General features: G+C 47.2%; 7 protein-coding genes across 7 annotated transcripts; 2 read left to right on the top strand and 5 right to left on the bottom strand.

The window, feature by feature from the left end:
• Nucleotides 1-455: 455 nt before the first annotated feature.
• Nucleotides 456-2,989, bottom strand: HD556DRAFT_1404267 (uncharacterized protein). The gene is made up of 7 exons (XM_041303927.1): nucleotides 2,691-2,989; nucleotides 2,547-2,640; nucleotides 2,163-2,496; nucleotides 1,326-2,107; nucleotides 1,144-1,274; nucleotides 948-1,091; nucleotides 456-894 (listed from the first exon to the last, which is right to left on the bottom strand). Exons 1-7 carry the CDS (start codon nucleotides 2,888-2,890, stop codon nucleotides 717-719), a joined length of 1,863 nt encoding a protein of 620 aa, XP_041155460.1. The 5' UTR covers nucleotides 2,891-2,989; the 3' UTR covers nucleotides 456-716.
• On the bottom strand, nucleotides 2,990-7,299 carry HD556DRAFT_1404261 (cysteine proteinase). The gene is made up of 8 exons (XM_041303926.1): nucleotides 6,728-7,299; nucleotides 5,997-6,680; nucleotides 5,876-5,949; nucleotides 5,407-5,825; nucleotides 5,242-5,355; nucleotides 5,104-5,187; nucleotides 3,730-5,049; nucleotides 2,990-3,679 (listed from the first exon to the last, which is right to left on the bottom strand). Exons 1-8 carry the CDS (start codon nucleotides 7,273-7,275, stop codon nucleotides 3,074-3,076), a joined length of 3,849 nt encoding a protein of 1,282 aa, XP_041155459.1. The 5' UTR covers nucleotides 7,276-7,299; the 3' UTR covers nucleotides 2,990-3,073.
• A 3,451-nt stretch (nucleotides 7,300-10,750) lies between these two features.
• HD556DRAFT_1312143 (uncharacterized protein) lies at nucleotides 10,751-11,230 on the top strand (the record flags this gene model as incomplete). Its single annotated transcript, XM_041300623.1, has 1 exon — nucleotides 10,751-11,230. The coding sequence occupies one exon, from the start codon at nucleotides 10,751-10,753 to the stop codon at nucleotides 11,228-11,230; it is 480 nt and encodes a 159-aa protein (XP_041155458.1).
• A 1,527-nt stretch (nucleotides 11,231-12,757) lies between these two features.
• HD556DRAFT_1312142 (uncharacterized protein) lies at nucleotides 12,758-13,746 on the top strand (the record flags this gene model as incomplete). The annotated part of the gene is made up of 8 exons (XM_041300622.1): nucleotides 12,758-12,805; nucleotides 12,865-12,938; nucleotides 12,985-13,045; nucleotides 13,105-13,178; nucleotides 13,225-13,285; nucleotides 13,345-13,418; nucleotides 13,465-13,532; nucleotides 13,604-13,746. 8 exons carry the CDS (start codon nucleotides 12,758-12,760, stop codon nucleotides 13,744-13,746), a joined length of 603 nt encoding a protein of 200 aa, XP_041155457.1.
• A 479-nt stretch (nucleotides 13,747-14,225) lies between these two features.
• HD556DRAFT_1245515 (uncharacterized protein) lies at nucleotides 14,226-15,604 on the bottom strand (the record flags this gene model as incomplete). The annotated part of the gene is made up of 5 exons (XM_041298541.1): nucleotides 14,226-14,662; nucleotides 14,715-14,789; nucleotides 14,847-15,036; nucleotides 15,085-15,287; nucleotides 15,334-15,604. Coding segments are annotated over 5 exons (1,176 nt in total), but the record flags the coding sequence as incomplete, so codon positions are not given.
• A 690-nt stretch (nucleotides 15,605-16,294) lies between these two features.
• On the bottom strand, nucleotides 16,295-17,219 carry HD556DRAFT_1245433 (uncharacterized protein; the record flags this gene model as incomplete). Its single annotated transcript, XM_041298533.1, has 2 exons — nucleotides 16,295-16,834; nucleotides 16,884-17,219. The coding sequence occupies 2 exons, from the start codon at nucleotides 17,217-17,219 to the stop codon at nucleotides 16,295-16,297; spliced, it is 876 nt and encodes a 291-aa protein (XP_041155455.1).
• Nucleotides 17,220-17,931: 712 nt separating this feature from the next.
• HD556DRAFT_1245485 (uncharacterized protein) lies at nucleotides 17,932-18,390 on the bottom strand (the record flags this gene model as incomplete). Its single annotated transcript, XM_041298536.1, has 1 exon — nucleotides 17,932-18,390. A coding segment is annotated over one exon (459 nt), but the record flags the coding sequence as incomplete, so codon positions are not given.
• Between the last annotated feature and the right edge of the window lie 300 nt (nucleotides 18,391-18,690).

The raw sequence follows: 18,690 nt of genomic DNA, 5'->3' as shown, positions 1-18,690 counted from the left end.
AGGGCGGCAACGCCGGCGGGGCCATCAGAGGACTGGTGAGAAAGTTATATTGTTTTACATTACAATATATGCAGAGCGGCATGTCCTTTATTTCGTCGCTAAAAGCAATATAAATTCATCTATTACGACGTAAAGGCCCCGCAATCAACGTAACGCACCCTAAAGCACTCATCGGATGGTCGGCGGCCAGGGAGTGAGAAGTTTCCTCGAGGGACTAATCTCTTTGCGGTTTTGTCACGGTGGGAGGCAAGAACCAGAATAGCTGTCGAGATGTAGAACTTCGAATCTCGGCGCCAACAGAGAGGTGGTCGTCCGCGTCGTAAAGTGTCCGACGGGTAGCGTCGAACACGACGAAGAAAGAGACAGCGAGACAGCTGGTGACAGTGACGCGTGCAGAAGTATATCATAGTTTCAATGGTCAGACCGGTCAAAGTTGATTTAAGTCAGCCGCGGCACTTGGCTCGGACGCGTCAAGTCACATGTTTGAAAACCAACCTTAACTAAGGGCACCTAGGTTCTGAAATATGAGCTTGATTGCGAGAAAGTTGACAGAATGGGCGTGATTAACGGGTTTCATGATATAATTACTATGGCTAGGCTATAGGTATCCGTAACTTGACCACGAATAGTCGATCGGATAAACGATACTCGAAACAATGTCTGCTAGCCTGAGGGAGGCGCTTGCGTTACAGGTCGGAGAAGATCCTTAACGCAAGTTAGAATGAGTATGACTGAAGTCTTTGGAGGATATTATCGACATCAGATAAGCTCGTCTCCTTACGAGCAACTTCGAGGAAAACCTCCCTTTCTTCCCCGCCGGTGTTGTCTCTTTTCGAAACATGCCAGTGCTGTGGTTGTTGACCTCGAGAGAAAACCTCGGTGATGTGCAACCCCCTATTGCAAGGTCCATCAAAATTATACTGGAATAGAAAAGGCGTAACACGTACTGCTCCAATAGTTGCTTTCCGTTGTATAGGTAATCCGACTTCGCAACGAAGTCAGGACTGGCTGCCGTAAAGTGGTCGAAACTAATGAGATAGTTATCTTTGGGCTGCAAAATCTTCGTCGCCGAAGGTAAGATCTCAGAAGCCCTGCGCGTACCCATGTGAGTTTTGCTCTTCTACTCTAAGTACTTATACGTACCGCGTTGCTTCTGCAGCAATTAGGTTCTCGATGTCATGTAGCATTTGAGATGTAGCTTCAGATATAACATGTGTGTCGTAGTCTTCTACGTTATCGGCATCCGCTATGAGAGCCACAGCCAAGCTTTGACACTAGCAAGGTAATGTGAACGCAAGGGAGAATAAGTACGAGTCGGTGCTTACTCTTAGATGTATAACTTGCCTTCGGCGAGTTTCCAATGGGTCACCACTTTCAGGTAGAAACACAAAAGTACAAGCGAAGTCCAATTGACGGTGACGATCGGGTTTTTCGGGCTCAGGAGGGGATGTAGATGAGTCATCTGCAGGAAGCGGTGATGGGACTCGAGAAGGTCGTGGAGTGTCTCCGCTGTGGTCCATCTCCGAACACCCTTCACGTGCAGCATCAGGATCTGTGACAGATAACCCATCATTTGCCTTCTCCAGTAGGCAGTGTATATCGGCAGAGGATATCGCATCTCCTAAAGCGTCCCTGTCAACTTCCACTACAGTGCTCACACTTTCGGCCACGGAGGGATTAGGTTTCATTCCTTCTCGGTCTGTCACTGGCGATTTTGGTTCAGCGCCCTTCCCAAACGTCAACGCCCCGGGCCAACTCCAGTTCCGAACATCCATGCTCATGGCGAGACTAGAAGGCATGCCCAAGAACCCACTCGAGGGATTACCGCTAGAGCCGACTTCTTTGGCTGCCGTGCTTGCGGTCGCTCCCTTTTCAGTGGGTGAAGAGGCTTCCGGGCCACCATCCGCTTCATGATGTGGTAAATGGCGTGGAATCAGAGAGAGAAGGTGTCGCGAGAGTGCAGGTGGATAATTAGATTGTCTGTATCCTGTAGACGGAACTACGTGAGGAGGAGAAAGAAACAATGCATCCAGTCCAGCTGGTAACTGCGATGAAAAGGTATCCAGTAGAGGTAGAATAGAGGGGTATAATGGGTGAAGCGACAAGCCTAAGTCAAATCGGCAAGTTAGCGATGATACGCGATGCCCAGACATATAACGCACCAAGGTCGTCGTTCAACTCAAACCTCTTGCTTAAATCCCATGACCACGCCCATACAGTGAAGAATCTTTCTAGCTGCAACTCTAATGCTTCCTGGCCGAAGGAATTCAAGATCGAGGTGAAGGACCCATGCGTAAGTTTGAATTGCTCGTATCCCCGGAGCAGGTGCGCGCGGAGTGCATAATCGTGAAACGAGCCTTCGTGATAGTCATAAGAGGGTTGCAGAGTGCTTGCTTTCTCTTTCTCTTTTCCCTTTCCTTTTCCTTTTCCGTTACCCTTGCCCTTATCCTTCGGTTTGGGCAGAAGCGTCCGTGGTGTCTTTGCAAGCTCTACCGCCTGGCAAAAACTAGCATGAGAGCGCATCAACAGATCGAGAGTCGGCGTACTGCGTGAATCCAGAAGTCAGGTTCGGGATTGAGCATTATCATCCTTCTCGATTGAGAATGTACATTGTGGCAAGAGTCAGTCGGATGGAATATCCTACTAAACGATGAGTATCTTGCACAAGGGGCAAAATCTGGGGCTCTTACTCAGAGAAATTGACGAGCGCCTTGGCAAGTCCAACCTGCCTTAGCATCTTGTCACGCGAAGTAGCGCGTTCCTGTGAACTGTAGAAAAGGATCTGTGCTTGCTCTTCTGCATCCTCGTCGTCTTTGGACACCTCTTCACTGGGATGTAAAGTCGGGTTATATATCGTCAGATAGAGCAACGCTGGATGAAGCCTGCTCATGTAGCGAACCTTGGTTGGTTACTATGGTGGAAAGGGGAAGGTCGCTTATTGTGAACTTGAAGCGGGTATCACCCACGCCTTATAAGCCGCTACCCCACGGTGCAAGAAAAGTAGTAACTAATTAAGATACGGGATTATGCAGGTAAATTACAACTTGTAGCTCTAACTAATCGTGGTATTTCGTCAAACGTCCATGCTATCATCGGCACTCTTCTTCTGCGAATTCATGTCGGAAAATGGGTTCGTGTCGGGATCGGAAACTGCCGGCGAGGGTAGACCATTCTGACTACTACCAACCCAAGAGTCAATATTTGCATGCGCGCGGAATAACGAAGTGCGCGAGGGATCGTCATCGTAGTCAGGTTCCACCTCGACTGAGGACGTCGGAGAGGCCCCCCCTGACGGGTTAGGGAAATCAAATTGATGAGACGCAAGTTCGAGAGGGCCAAGAGTAAGACCATCCTCAGTAATCAGATCATCGCTCTGCGCCTCCAACATTGTCGGATCGCCATCATCAAGGGGAGGTGGCGATGATGTAGGAGTCGACCTTGTGTTGGATTGCGGTGTGAGATATCCAGCATTGCTGGGCTGTTGTGTGGAGGGAAAGGGAAAAGGAGTTGCGTCGCTTTCACTGGGCGGTGTCGGAAGCTGCGCCTCTGGTTCTACAGCATTTTCTTCCTCTGCTTCGGCGGCAGCCTTACGACCAGCCTCCTCTATCTTCTCGTTGGTCTTGCCCCCCAACGGGGCGTTGCTTCTACGCCTATAGAACAACAGGTAGGCATTGGAATTCTTTGAAGAATATTAATTAGTGCAAAAAAAAAGACAGAAATTGAACTTGCCACTGCATGACTGGCATCAGACCGCATGACATACGAATCATCGAAGTGATACCACTGCTCCGTCACATGGTTGAGGGCATACGCGCGATAGTGCCCACCACCAAGCCCCCCCAGGTGCTCATCGACGGCATAGAGATCATAAATGAGAGGCTCCTCAACATCTCTGATGCCAAGTTCGTTGATGTCGGCTCCACTCTGTGCGAGCCTAGTCCCCACTTGCCGTTCACCAACAAGACCAGTAAGGTCGAGACCCTCGATAGGAAAGTCGACGAAAGTGTCGATCTTATCGCGAAGCGTGCGACTGTTACTGAAACGCTTCAGATGTACAGCGAGGACGTCCGGAACCTTCCAAAGGTCAAATTTCTTTGTAGCCTGCTGGTGTTTCTTGCAACGCGGGCAGTACCACAAGTCATCTTCACCCAACTGCTCCTCCTTCGTGAACTCCGCCAAACAATCATCAAGTGTTATCCCCTTCGACCTCTGTGCTGCAGCCACCTCCTTGGCTTCCAGGTACTCAAGATGCACGAAAGGCACCCACGCATCCCACAGCGAGTTCTCGAATTGAGAGGTGCCGAAGTAGTATGCCTTCATGTTCTCATCGAACTCGCAGAGGAAAGCGTCACCCTCCTTCAGTAATGGAGCTCCCGATTCGATGTCTTCAGTACGGGTTTCCCACTGCTCGGATCGGCCGTTACTGGAACCATTGCCACCTGCGACATAATCCTTGTAGCCAGTGTAAAGGCGCAAAGTGAAGACACCTTGTTTCGTGCCAATGGCATATGCGCCAGGTTCCGTCCCAGAATCATCCTCGCCAAAAATTTTCTCATCTGCGATGTCGCCTTCAATGATCATCCCGTCAACTTCGTTAACATCCCCATTCTCTTTGATCTCTGCGACGGAGTCGATGGGCGAGACTGTTGAGATAGGGATCGTGACAGCACCACTGGGAGAAGGATCGGCTTGCCAGGTATACAGGTCCCTATCGCGGACCGTCCATCGTTGCAGGCGTTCGATGACAACATCATACATGTCATTCACAGATACTGCTTGGTCTCTGTCGATCACCACGATGAATGGACAGCCAAAGTTGTTTGTAAGACGAGAGTAATGGGAGTAGGCAGGACGAGGAGGGACCACATCCGTCAAAATCACAGGAATAATGAAAGGATCATTGTCCTTTGGCTTGTATGAGCGACTCTGGCGCGAATTACAGGGCAGTTCGAAACAGAAAATCTGGTCATTATCGGCCATATCGCCACACAGGATACTGTCATCGAGATTCTTGTAGAAACGGTGATTAAACACCTCGATGGTTAGCAACTGGATCTCAAGTGATCAGCAGAGAACCTCGATAGTGTGCCAGTATGCACTGACTTTTTTGGGCCTAACTCCCATCCATCGGCCAAGCAGATTCTTCAGATCTCTGAACGAACTATCGCGACTTATCTCGACGGGGACCTTTTGGTACATTGTATTTAGCGAAACAAATGAAGAACGCGACCGATATCTTACCTTCTTGTGAGGAATGGACGGGTCCCACGGAACATAATGGATGACATGCCACCATTTTTTGTTCACGGGGAGAGGAAGCGTGAGATACATGAATGGATCGAAAGTGATAGAAACCTGTAAGAACAATACTCAGCAGAGGATAGTAAAAGTTCGCACAATACGTACCTTCTCGCACTCAGGGCACACCAGAGTGCTCTGGTATTGGCCTTGAAAGAGGTCGACAATAACGCTATCGTTGCGCTTCATATATCCATCCCAAGACGTTTGAGCTAATTTAGCTAGTTCGAGATCACCGCCTCCTTCCCAATCCGGTTTCTCGACGTAGGGCTTTTTGAGGACACGATTAAGGTCCTCGTGTAGTCCATCTAGTAGGAACGCAACCAGCTCTTGTGAGTCGTGCTGCTGGTATCCGCTGAATTGAGGGGCAAATCTCTGTAACTGAGACTTGAACTCGCGCGGCGAGTACGAAGTGTTCGTTGAATCCCGTGCCCAGATACGATGCAGAAGGAGTCCGAACGCCTCTGCGATGGCACCGTGCATACCAAGCGGGTTGTCGGGATTGAGTTCTTCCTGATAGACGCCAGCTATGATATGATGTTAGCATCAATAACCACCATTCGAGGGAAATACTCACAAAGAAAGTAGTCCGTCAACTCTTTTGTATGCGCAAGGCATTGAAGCGCTGAGTTCATGAAGCAAGTATTTCCCCTACACTTATGTCAGTGGATCGACTACTATTTGACAACGAGGCGTACATGTTTCCTAGACCAAGGGTGCCAGGTTCTTGGATAATCTTACTGCTGCCCTTGGAAAATCCGAATGATTTGAAGGGAGTAACTGATGACTCCTTCGCTTTGGATGAAGAGCCTCGCCGTGATGGCGACGGAGTGCGAAAATGTTGACTGTTTTGAAATGCTGATGTTCGTTGATTACTCAGACGGCTGAAGAAATCGTTGTCATTGCTATAATGGGGTGGCGGTACGTGTACTGCTGAAGGTGGAGGTGCTCGCACAACTTGAGAAGCATCAACGATCCAAGCGCCATTCTCTTGAAATTCGACCACGAACGGATCTTCCGGTTCTATCATGTTGTCCTCGACTGTCTTGTCTGTCCCTTCACTCATTAATTCTGCTCCCCACGATGCGAGTTTCGATGCGGGAAAGTGAGAACCAGAGAATTCGCCGGGTTCAATCTTCCAGATTCTGTAAGGAACGTTACTGAGAGCGGTGACGGCAGAGACGAGCGCCTTGAAAAGGGTCTTCATTGGGTCTTTGATAGAGACAGTAACGTAGGCATGCGCAGGTCCTGCGATATCAGCATCGGGACCCAAATCTTTGAGCACTAAGACCTTGAGACGCGGAGGGCGAAGTTCCAAGGCGGTCTGCAAAAAGGCTTTGGCGATGACAGATCGCGGGAGCGGACGTATCGGCTGACCATACCTGAAGGGATATGAAGAAGTGAATCAAAGCCAAGAAGTGACACGCACCAAGCCACAAGCTCAGACCAAGCTTCTTCAGGTAAGAACTCGACGTCAATGTGTTCGACTAGATTTGAGGTAAGATTCCCCTGAGAGTCAAATAGAGAGGAGTTGTCTGGTGGACCGATATCCTTTTCCTGCAATGACTCGAGTGACTTGTCTGACAAGATTCTGCAAGCGATCTCCCAAGGTCTGAACCATTGACGAGATACGATATACCAAGTGTCGCCAGCGACCATAGACTTGTCACGTAGGTATTTGATGCGCGCCACTTTCTGCTCGATGGTGAGAGAAGCTGGTTGAGTTGAGATATCTTCACCCTGTTCTGCCATGTAAGCGTCAATTTCAATCTCTTGCTCTCTTGCAGAATCAACCGAAGATATAGGATCTGTCATGATAGGGATAGGTGTAGCTGATGAAGGGCCTTCTGAAGCAGAGCGCTTTATAGAAGATGAAGAATCTGATTGCATAGATTGGGACCGCTGTCTCTTTCGACTTGCGGAAATCAATTCTGTTGGTTTTAAGGAAGGTGATGCTGCAGGTGATGGTAAACTCATGACATTTAAATGAGAAACCTCCTCGACAAACAAGAACGCGTATGTAACTCTTTCTTCCCACGGGGGATACGGATCGACATCCCGCAAGCCTGCCATCAACGGGGACTTCACAGCCTTGTTTATAATGGCCTCGAGTCATATTACCTCGATCACGCTTCTAGTAGTGATCTTCGATGGACCCGTTAAGATGTCATAAGTAGCACCCTGGCCATGACTCAGACTTTGTAGGTAATTTCAATTCAGTCCTCGACGTATGCACTAATTTATAGGCATCGCGTTTTTTAGACTAGACTCTTGCATATTCGGGTCAGACTTATATGTCCGGTAGGCATCAACAATTCATCTCCGTTTCCAGATCACACACGTGAGGCTTGAGCCGCTCAGCCGCAAAAGCAGGTGCGTTTTTATATATTCGCTTCAGGAAAACATGTGTATCCGACGTCCGTACGTGCAGCTTACTACAGCAGCATGGTACGCTAGAAAAATTTTGAGTTTACTATCGAGAAAACGCTAAAAAAGAACCAGGAGCATCTCATTTTTTGCCGATCTGCGCCTCTATGGCCAGAATTTGAACCAGTTCATCCGACGATCTCGATTCCAAACACGATGTAAATCAATTCATAGATCGGCACCTCGCTGATCAGCACTTGGACCAACCAACGAGTTCAACATTCTGCGACCTGCAGCCACATATGGCGTGACCGAGTTTGAAAAAGGGCTTGTTCCTCTCTGACCTTGCATGGCCCAGATCGGCGTACATGGTCTCTGACTACATGACATCAGCCAATGTTGGGACTCGATCTAACGAGGCATTGTCCATAAGATAGACCTCAGTCATACTTTGCTTGATCATGTGATCAAAATCGTGACATTTCGTGACAAAAGTGCCAGAATTGCATCTCGTCCTTCAATTCATCTTTGTTTGCCAATGTAAAACCTAGGAAAGTTGACTCAAGTACATCCCCAGAGGACCTAGGTTTTAAAATTTGAATACCTCTCAAACTGAGAGCAGAGATAGCATTTCAATTTTATCAGCTACTTGAGATGTGTTCCGCTTTAGGAATTAGCAGCAAACAATAGAACTAAGTAATACTACTACACTACCTCTCCATCATGCCGAAACAAAAATTGTTCAATGTCACAAACCTTGGGAGTTGGGCAAAGCCACTTGGTCACTCAGGAGACAAAGAGAATGTAAGAAAAGTTATTTAACTAGCAGTCTACACGAATACTGACACAATGGCTACAGGATGTCCCAACAAAAGTTATTGTATCCCCTCCATCCAGTCCGAAGAAGAAAAGGCAAAAGAGAGAAATGGTTAGTACCACAATACCATTGGATCCTCCTCCCCTTGTGCTACCAATACCAGAGCCCTCTCCACTTCACGAGGACACCAATTCACCAAGAGAAAATCTCCTCGAGTCTTGTTAAGACCATGCACAAAGGGTAGGACTGATTCTGAGGGGCTTGGCTTCAGCTCGTGCGCTGCGCCCCTTACCCGAGTATGTGCCCTTAATTTCAGAATGATGTCCGAAGAAAGTCCAAGGACGTCCGAAGGACGTCTGAAGTGCGGGAAAGTTCAGAAGGACTTTCTGGACGAGTGCAAGTAACTTCTGGACGAGTGCAGGAAAGTTCTGGAGGAACTTCCGGAAATTACGATGAGGTTTTGTCCTGATACGGATACATGTAATGGCTACTTAGGACAAGTCCTAAGTAGAAGCAAACAGAGGAAAGGCTGCAAGGACAAAGTCCGAAGCAGAATAGGTCCGGAGGACCGCAGGAAAGTTTCAGACGAATGTCCGGAAACTTCGGAGGATTGGATGAGCGGATAAGCGGAGCTCTGGCCTAGGGAATTTCTCCCTAGGCCCGAGATGGATATTGACTAAGTCGATAGACTAGAACTGATATGAGGACTTTAGAGTGAGATCTAGTGCAAGGACTAATATGATATTCAGACTGAGGAACTACAGGACATATACAAGAGTTTATATACTAAGGAAATAACGGAAAGATCAGTAAGCAAGCGTCTGTTACAATAACATGCTGCCCTCACCCTATGCTCCCTCTTCCCAACTTACTGACACTTACCGACACAGCGGAACACCGCCAGAAGCCTAGAGCGGCCTGGATGCCGCTGGATACCTAGAGCAGTCTAGAGCTGCTGTGGCGACACCCCTGGCCTAGAAGGCCTCCCGATCCCATCATGATGGCTGTCCGCCTCATGTAGAACTAGACCAACGCATGCCGCCTCATGCGCTGATGGACCCTGAGGCCGGAGTGCCTCATGTACTTATCTTGACATAGAAGAGGCGCCGCATTGCATCTTATCAGACAAGCATGGCTTGCCTCATGGATCTTATCTATGACTAGGATAGATCCACAGATACAGACTCCTCCCGAACTATGTAGTTAGACACTATATAACATAGACACATATCATTGTATTCCTTACTTTGATATACTTGGTATACTCTAGAACTAGTACAATCCCAGTACTTGGTATTCCCTTGAAACATCCTCTCAGAGTGACTCCCAGTCCCTCTGTCTAGACCGCACTTCTAAGGCAAGCCGACGCTACCTTAGCCGTACATCCGTTAGCCCTACAGCTTGACGAGCCGCCGCGCTTACCAAGCTTGTCGGAGGATACCTCGACCTTCGATCGAGCTTAGAACCCGTCCTTCTGTCTACGCGTGACCGCTAGACGATTAGTCATTCCGACTAGAGAAGGCTCGACCTATCCAAGTCGTAACAGCGTCCGAGGCTATGTATGAAGCATAAGCAAAGTTATCAAGCGCGAGTCGGAAATGAAGCATAGGTTAACGGATCAGTAAGTGTACCGGTAGTAAGTATAACCGAGATACCGAGGACAAGGAATACCGAATAGAGGAATAGGCTGTGTTAACGTTATATGCACAGGAAATGAATTAGGAAGCTTATCGTATATCGGATTGGACCGGACCGGATGTCCGGACAAGAAGCATGGATATATGGGATATGATATTAGGGCAATAGGACAAAGGATGAATGATGCAGGCTAGCTGCGGAGGTATGGAGGTCTGATGTACGGAGGTAAAGGGATCTGGACATGGATGCGCGGATGTGGATGTGCAGAGGTGCAGGGATCCGGATGGGTAGAGGACTGGAGACATGGATAGGGCGTCCGAAGGTCCGGATGAGGCGTGGGAACATTATCGGATGTAGGTCCGGAATATGGGATATGACAAGTCTGAGCACAAGCATCTGAGTCAACTGGCTAGAGTAGATACTGTAACAGGGTTTTACAAGCCCTCACCCACTATTGAGGAGGCATTTTTAGCCTTCAATGACATCAAGAAGATTCTTAGACCACCAAAGACAACTGGTGGCTACAAAGACCCTGAGCTTGACTCAGTCTTTCATCGCCGACTCGAAGGAATGAGGCAATTCTTGTGGGTCTATGTCGACCCTCAGTCTTCAGTATATGGAAAGTGGACAATGGCATCATTACACACTGCAAAGGCTCTAGAACAAAAGCCTGCACACTCACGAGTACTCCGTGAACGAGTACATGCCTTCATTGCAGATCGTGAGGATCTCCCAATCAATATTTATGGGACATGGAATGAGTCACTTCTTGACAAAAACGAGGATCTTGCACAGGAAATACACATGCATCTACAAGCGACTGGAAAATATGTAAAGGCTATGGACCTTGTTGACTTCCTCGATACACCAGAAATGCGAAAATGGAGTGGAATCACAAATCGAATTAGTCTTGCAACTGCGCAGCGATGGATGAAGAAGCTCGAGTACCGCTGGACAAAAGACCCAAAAGGTCAATTTGTTGATGGTCATGAGAGAGATGATGTTGTGGCTTACCGGCAGGAGGTTTTCTTGCCTGCATGGGCAGCAATCAAGGAGAAGACTCGAAATTGGTCTTGTCACAACATCGAGACTGACAGAGATTACCCTTGACCATCGCTACAGGAAAAGAAGACTGTTGTGTGGTGGCATGACGAGTCCACATTCTATGCCAATGATTGTCGCAAAACATGATGGGTCCATGAAAGTGAAACAGCTGTGCCCTATGCGAAGGGGGAGGGACCATCACAGATGATTGCAGATCTCGTTTCTGCTGATTATGGGTGGTTGCGCTCACCTGATGGAAAAGAGGAGGCTCGCGTTTTCTTCAAAGCAGGAAAAAATTGTGAAGGGTACTTCACGAATCAGGACATCCTCGAGCAAGCTGAAAGGTCGATGGATATTCTAGAGAAGTACTATACCAATGAAAACCATGTCCTCGTCTTTGATAATGCAACAACTCACTTAAAACGTGCAGACGGAGCTCTCTCTGCAAGAAATATGCCAAAGGGAACATTGAAAGCACAAACCAATTGGGGTGTGGAGGTTAATGTTCGAGACACGGCTGGCAAACAAGTTTACAGCAGAGATGGCAAACCATTGAAAGAAAAAATTTGAATGGACAATGCAACTTTTGCAGATGGATCAAAACAGTCACTCTATTTTGGTGAAGATGCTGGACCCAAAGCAGGCCTCTTCAAAGGGATGGCTGTAATCTTGTACAAGCGAGGACTTATCCAAGAATCAAAGCTGCAAGCACAGTGCAAGGACTTCAAGTGCATGAAGGGAGCAACAAATTGCTGTTGTTGTCGGGTGCTGTACAATCAGCCAGACTTCATTGCTGTCGAGTCAAATCTAGAGAGGACCTGCAAAGCAAGAGGATTTTCAGTGTTATTCCTTCCAAAGTTTCACTGCGAGCTGAACTTCATTGAACAATGCTGGGGATATGAAAAACGAGTGTATCGTCAATATCCTACATCATCAAAAGAAGCAGACCTTGAACGAAATGTTCTCTCTGCTCTCCAATCAGTGCCGCTTGATAGTATGCGCCGGTGTGTTAATTGTTAAAACATTCAAATCTTACATTCAAATTTTCACACCAATCAGGTTTTCAACACAAGTCTGCTGATTTATGGATGCATACCATAGAGGATTGAATGGGAAGCAGGCTGCATGGGCCTTGAAGAAGTATAGAGGCCACCAAATGCTACCAGATAGCATTTTGCACAATCTCAACAAAGCTCGTGTATAGTGTTATTGTCAATAGTCAAATCACCTGGCCTTCCCAATAAGTAGCTTTACTAATACTGGGCAGTTACGTGCTTCGTCAATTACTAGAATAGTCATTTGCACTCAAACGCCAACACCAGCCATAAACCTTGCCCCAAACCCTGCGCATCCTTAGGTATATCTATGTATAAGGCGCGGGAAAGTTCTGTTCCGTGCCGTTTCGTCGCTAATCCTTCCGCCCCGTTATACGAACTGTTCCCACAGGTTTCCCTTCCCCTCCCTCATCGTTGTCTGTGATCTCGAGGCCGTCAGAGCTCTCCACTGATATGTAGGCTTGGTCCCGGACATCGCCCTTGATGGGCTTACTGTCTTTTGTGGACTTGTCTCCCTTCAACGCCCATTCCTCTCATCATGGAGCTCACCGTCGTTGAACCATCCTTCAAACCTGGTGCTGGCAAGGTATGTTCCCACTGGGGATTAATGCCAAGTACCTACTGACTTTGTATTGTTTTCAACAGTCCTTTCTCCTCCTCCGCTTTGCAGACGACATGTACACTGAGAGTTATATCAGCCCTATTGGTATGTCGCTACTGTGAGGCCTATCTAACTATCTACTGACTTTGTATTATTTTCAACAGTCCTTTCTCCTCCTCCACTTCGCAGACGACACGTACACTGAGAGTTATATCAGCCCTATTGGTACGTCACTACTGTGAGGCCTATAGCTAACTATCTACTGACTTTGTATCGTTCAACAGTCCTATCTCCTCCTCCACTTTGCAGACGACACGTACACTGAGAGTTATATCAGCCCTATTGGTATGTCGCTACTGTGAGGCCTATCTAACTATCTACTGACTTTGTATCATTTTCAACAGTCCTTTCTCCTCCTCCGCTTCACAGACGACACGTACATTGAGAGTTATATCAGCACTATTGGTACGTTGCTACTGTGAGGCCTATAGCTAACTATCTACTGACTTTGTATCGTTCAATAGTCCTATCTCCTCCTCTGCTTTGCAGACGACACGTACACTGAGAGTTATTTCAGCATTATTGGTACATTGCTACTGTGAGGCCTATAGCTAACTATCTACTGACTTTGTATCGTTCAACAGTCCTTTCTCCTCCTCTGCTTCGCAGACGACACATACACTGAGAGTTATTTCAGCACTATTGGTGTTAGGTATGTCGCTACTCTAGAGCCTATTCCTAGCTATCTACTGACTTGGTAGTCTTGTTTCCTCCACTATGCAGATGGCAAGCGCTCAGGCCCGCCTCGTTGCCAAACCTTCTGCTTCGCTTTACGAAGCATTTCCTTTTCATGTGCCATAATCTTATACGGCAGGGCCCGCCTTGTTGCCAAACCTTCTGCCCTGTTGTGTCAACTGTTCCCATGACTTCCCTTCTGCTTCCTCATCGTCGTCTCTCATCTTCAACCTGTCAGCCCTCTTCACGCATTATTGTGCTTGACGGCAAGATGATTGAGCTACTGCTGATGAGTTGGGTCCCTTTTGTGATTCTCTTCATTCATAGTGCTGACCTTGATCTTCTGTGGGTCTCACCGTTCCTACAGAGCGAGGCGGTGAAGAACATGTGTGGCTTCTATCCTTACAAGCTACGAAATCATTAGGGTATAATATATGTACTCAAACTGTTTGCAATATCATATTGGTCAATGAATGAACACAACCACAGTGAAGTGGAAAGGAGTTTGTAGCGAATGCAAGTTATAATCTGAGTCTTCGAAAACAGATCAGGATAAATTGAAAAAATCATTAGGCCATAAATAACACCGAGGTTTGTAACACTTCTATCAAAATCAAAGTTCATACGAAAGGGAAGAAGACCGGGTATGAATTGTGTTATCAGGTACAGCTCAAGAAGGTGAAGGCATCAAAGTGCCTGTGTGTGGTGCATCAGCCTCTTCGTCACTGCTCTCAACAGTATCCAGGCTCTTGTATGCCTTCTTGCGACGATGTGTGGAAGGTTCATCCATTGGTCGGACGCGTTTTTTCCCCTTGTCCGAGCGAGGCCGACGGGAAGGCTCGACAATCTCTCCAGTCTCAAGCTTCTCATTGTGCGCTCGTTGTAGCTGCTGATATTCATCTTCGTCCAGGAGTCTCCATGAAATAAGCTTGTCCTTCCACATCTTGAGGAGCATCTTCAGCTCAGGAAGGGAAGTAGAAGCTTCACTAAGGTTTTTGAAAGGGATGTGAGCGGGCCAACCTTCACAGATGACGCGATAACGTTGAACAACATTGCACCAGTAGTTTTTCCACTGCATTGTTGCCTTGGGTACCCCAGTAATTTCCTCTAAAGTAAATATAAGAATGTACTCACGGTTCTGAATTTTAAAAAAATGTACGAAGTGCGCCATTGATTTCTCGTCTTATTGATGTCCGCTCTGCCGAACAACGGTCCTTGTAATTGTGGGCAGCACCTGCCCAAATAATGTAGGTATCGGATGGTAAAAAAATAGCAATACCAATGAACTCACCTCGCATGCCTTGGATAGCAAAACCTTCCATCTTGCTGACGAGGTCCTGGTCGTCAATATTCATTATTGATGTCATGAAATTGTTGACACCTTCGGTGGCAAATATAATACCACGTAGTGGGATGTCAGTAGAGCCCGCCACTGTGTAAAGAATTGTTTCGGCGCCGGTGCGGCACTTAAGACTATTCAACTAATTTTATATCAGCCGCTGCATAAACTTGATAGCACAAAAGAGCACCTCATTCTCAATAGCCTTCAGTGTTAGTGTGACATCGTTAATCTTGGACTTCGTTGATATTCTGATACCTTTGGACTTGAGAAGCTTATTCTCCTCGTATTCTTCGACAAGATGGTCTTTTTCATCCTGAGAGAGCTCGTGGTATTCGTCGGTGTAGTTATGTAGAAGATCTTGCAACACGTCTTTTCCAGACCTAGTTAGAGCTAATTGCACTGTCAGTACTTGAACAAAGTAAGAAATGTATCATACCGTTTTCATCCTTTGCCTCCTGGTTTTTCTTCCAGCAAAAGGCATTCCAGGCGTTCGACTTTGAACGCTTAAAGCGCAGCCCTCCGCGGCCCATGTACAAATCATTTGTGACACGTCGGATACTCTTGTGGTGAGACGAGGCAATGGTCTTCACAGCTTTGTCGATAGAGAGCCAAGTGTCGTCAAGCGCTGTCTTGAAATCCTTGGATTTTTGGCGACGTTGGGAGGTGAGAAGAGCTCTCGCTTCCTTGCTAAGGATGACCTTTGGACGCAACCAAGATAAGCCTTGTGAACGTTGTGAGCGACTGTTCAAGGATTGACTGGGCACGACTTCACACTGCAAACAAACTAATTCATTGTAAGCTTTATAGACTTCAGAGAGCCTGACAAATGAAATAATGACATAAGAGTCAGTCAACAGACACACGTATATACATTAATGGTTGAAGATGAAGCACCCTAGAACTTCATTTGCGCTCCAAGTGCGCACACTTATGACAGGACAAGGAGCGCTGTGATCTAGAAAATCAAAACAAGACTAAAAAAATAAAGCGCGCAAATAAAAACAAGCGTCCCTAGCACCTTGAGAAACACAGATAGTAGCATTGAAGTCTGGGGGCGTGCATACTATTCAGTTTCATTGAATAAATACTTTGATATTCATACCTTTTCGAGATTACCTAACAGAACACCACCCAGGTCTGCATGGAGGGCCTTCGTCAAATTAACTGCCTGTTCGTAAGTGAGATCCCATTTGGGGGACCTTAAGACTACTTCCCAACGGCTACTGCGCACGGTAACAATGAGATCACGCAGTTTCCAGATCGCTTCATCACCGATTTTGAAGCGATCAAGCACAGCATCAGTATTGGGACCGATGCTGAGCAGGGGGGCGAAAACCTTGGGTTCCAGTATGGCATTCTTCCTGGACAACAAGAAAGCGTCAGCGTTTCTACACTGTTTAATCTTGGGGCTTCCGGCGGAGCCTGAAGAAGCCAAGGCTGTGGCGTGCTTCACAGCTGCTGACTTCAAGTTTGGTGGCATAGGTGGCTTGGGCGAAGCAGCAATGACAAAGTCGCACTGAAACTGTTTGGGAGAGCGAGCCGAACATCGAATTTGAGCCCCAGTAGGGCACAATGGTGCAGGTAAGGACGGGATGCCAGTTGGGTTCACTGGAGTTGCAGCATCTGTAGCAGTAGTTGGATATGTCAGAAGCAGATAAAAAAATGAATTCGAACGTACACCGATGCGGAGGTGTGATATCTTCTTTGCTGCAACGCTCCATAAAACGCTTGAGATGGGGTATTGCAAACTCCTCACAGAACGCCTGCACGAGGACGGAGACGTCTCCTCCAATTTGTTTAGGTGCCTCTTGCAGTTCTCGTGGAGTGACATAAAGGTCGACTGCAATACAATTGGGAGTGACGGTCTCGGTGATATGAGATCCGGGGCAGCGAATGAGAAGAGACAGCCCACCATCAAGACGATCTTGAGTAGCAAGCTAAGATGGTGCTAAGTCAGGTTCAACATAAGATACTCATAGTACATACTGCATCAAACACATCTTCAAGACCCGCCTCGACAAAATCCTCATGAGTCAAGCTCTGCCTCTCCGTGAACGATGGAATCTTGTTGAAGGCTACATAAGCAGGATGAAGACCACCAAGTGTTCTCGTCTGGTAGTGTGTGCCATCAAGATGTGACTCATTTTTGAGTAGCGCACGAGCAGCTGCTTGACGCTCTGCATTGCTGAATCCTAGTGTGAAGTTGGAGTTGGAGTAGAGAGCTGCTAATCCAGCAAGGGTAAAGCGCGGTGGACAATAGCTCAACTTATCTTGGACCAGAGTGTCTGTAGGGTTTAGCTTTGAATCAGTAGAAGCAGACATGATAGCGGTTGAAGGTGGGATGCGAAGAGTGAGTAAAGCATTACATGTAGCGGCGCCTATCTTGATATAGTAAAGCTGCTATATGAATTAAAATGGTCTATTGGAAAGATACAAGCCCCCTAGTAAGCGCTGCGCATGGCGAAAATGAGCCAAAGGTGTAATGGAACATGGTCTCGGGGGTGAATTGAGGACCGTTCTAGTTCATAGACTGATGCTGATAGAGGCGAAGGTGTAAATGGAGCGTGGTCTCAGGGTTCATAGACTGATGCTGATAGAGGTGAAGGTGTAAGTGGAATGTGGTCTTGGGGGTGAATTGAGGATTTTGCTGTCGTTCTGGTTCATAGACTGATGCTGATAGAGGCGAAGGTGTAAATGGATCGTGGTCTCGGGGTTCATAGACTGATGCTGATAGAGGCGAAGGTGTAAGTGGAACGTGGTCTTGGGGGTGAATTGAGGATTTTGCTGTCGTTCTGGTTCATAGACTAATACTGATAGAGGTAAAGGTGTAATGGATGACACAGGGACTCAAACTGCCAGATACTTTCAATATTGATGGACGTGTACTCGAAACATTGAGTCTACTAATCTACAATAGTCGATATATAATCTGCAATGGCCTGGGTAGTCTGTATTTGCTCCTCATATTCCACGAGTTCTGTAGCATGCTCCGAAGCGGTGGTATCAGTGTTATCATGATCTGGAATTAATTTGATCAAAATATATTCAATACCTGAAAGACAAATGCACCGGATGGATGATTCAAACAGTCTACCACACTGGACTCGTCCTCTACCAAGGAGCCAATCCGTCGTCCATGACCTCGAATACCTGAAAAACTAGATTGCGACTCAATTTCATCTAGCTGGAACAAATGTACTGAGTTAACTGCGGAGCGCAGTTTCCAGCGCTTCTGCAGCTCTCTACCCAGCGGAGGATTTGAGTGAAGGAGTTTACTGATGGCTGTAGACATTTGTGCACTTTCATCATGAATGGCAGTCCGCAGACAACGAACTTCGATGTTAAGGCGCTCAACCTCTTCATGCGCACGACGAAGCTTTAAGAATTTGACCAGGGCTTCTCGATGTGTCGGCTTGGTCCAGTCAAGTTCACGAGTGTCAGTGCGTGAATATCGGAGAACGTCAAATTCTCCTAGGAAGCTATACTCGGCGATGTTACGACTGGGATGAGTCGAGCTATCTGTGTCTGAATAGACAATCGGCAAGATGCCAGATAGACGGAGGTCTTCTCTCGGTTGAGAGATCAAGGTTTTCTGAAGGACAATGTTCCAGGTAGAACCCAGTAGATTAAAGTAAAGAATACAATCGTTGGTAGCTAAGTGTCATATCCCGCGTTCCGGACCCGGACCTATCACACTCATCATTTCCGGATTTCCGGATCCGGCCGACTTCTATGTATCGTCCGGATCCGACCCGCGTCTAACTTCCGCGCCTTATCCCTTTGGTATTTCCCT

Source organism: Suillus plorans, assembly GCF_016647745.1.
Source record: "Suillus plorans strain S12 chromosome Unknown HD556scaffold_70, whole genome shotgun sequence".
In the NCBI taxonomy this organism is placed as follows: domain Eukaryota; kingdom Fungi; phylum Basidiomycota; class Agaricomycetes; order Boletales; family Suillaceae; genus Suillus; species Suillus plorans.
Note: the sequence above shows the minus strand (reverse complement) of the source record. Positions and strands in the feature narration are given on the sequence as shown.

Bases quoted from the DNA above. Each gene is read 5' to 3' on its own strand.
- HD556DRAFT_1404261 (XM_041303926.1), bottom strand. From the start codon at position 7,275: ATGAGTTTACCATCACCTGCAGCATCACCTTCCTTAAAACCAACAGAA. The intron at 5,950-5,996 runs GTACGCCTCGTT...ACATAAGTGTAG, and splicing joins ACCCTTGGTCTAGGAAACAT to GGGAAATACTTGCTTCATGA. The intron at 5,826-5,875 runs GTGAGTATTTCC...ATCATATCATAG, and splicing joins GTTGACGGACTACTTTCTTT to CTGGCGTCTATCAGGAAGAA.
- HD556DRAFT_1404267 (XM_041303927.1), bottom strand. From the start codon at position 2,890: ATGAGCAGGCTTCATCCAGCGTTGCTCTATCTGACGATATATAACCCG. The intron at 2,497-2,546 runs GTACGCCGACTC...AGTTTTTGCCAG, and splicing joins CTGACTTCTGGATTCACGCA to GCGGTAGAGCTTGCAAAGAC. The intron at 895-947 runs GTACGTGTTACG...ACCTTGCAATAG, and splicing joins GGAAAGCAACTATTGGAGCA to GGGGTTGCACATCACCGAGG.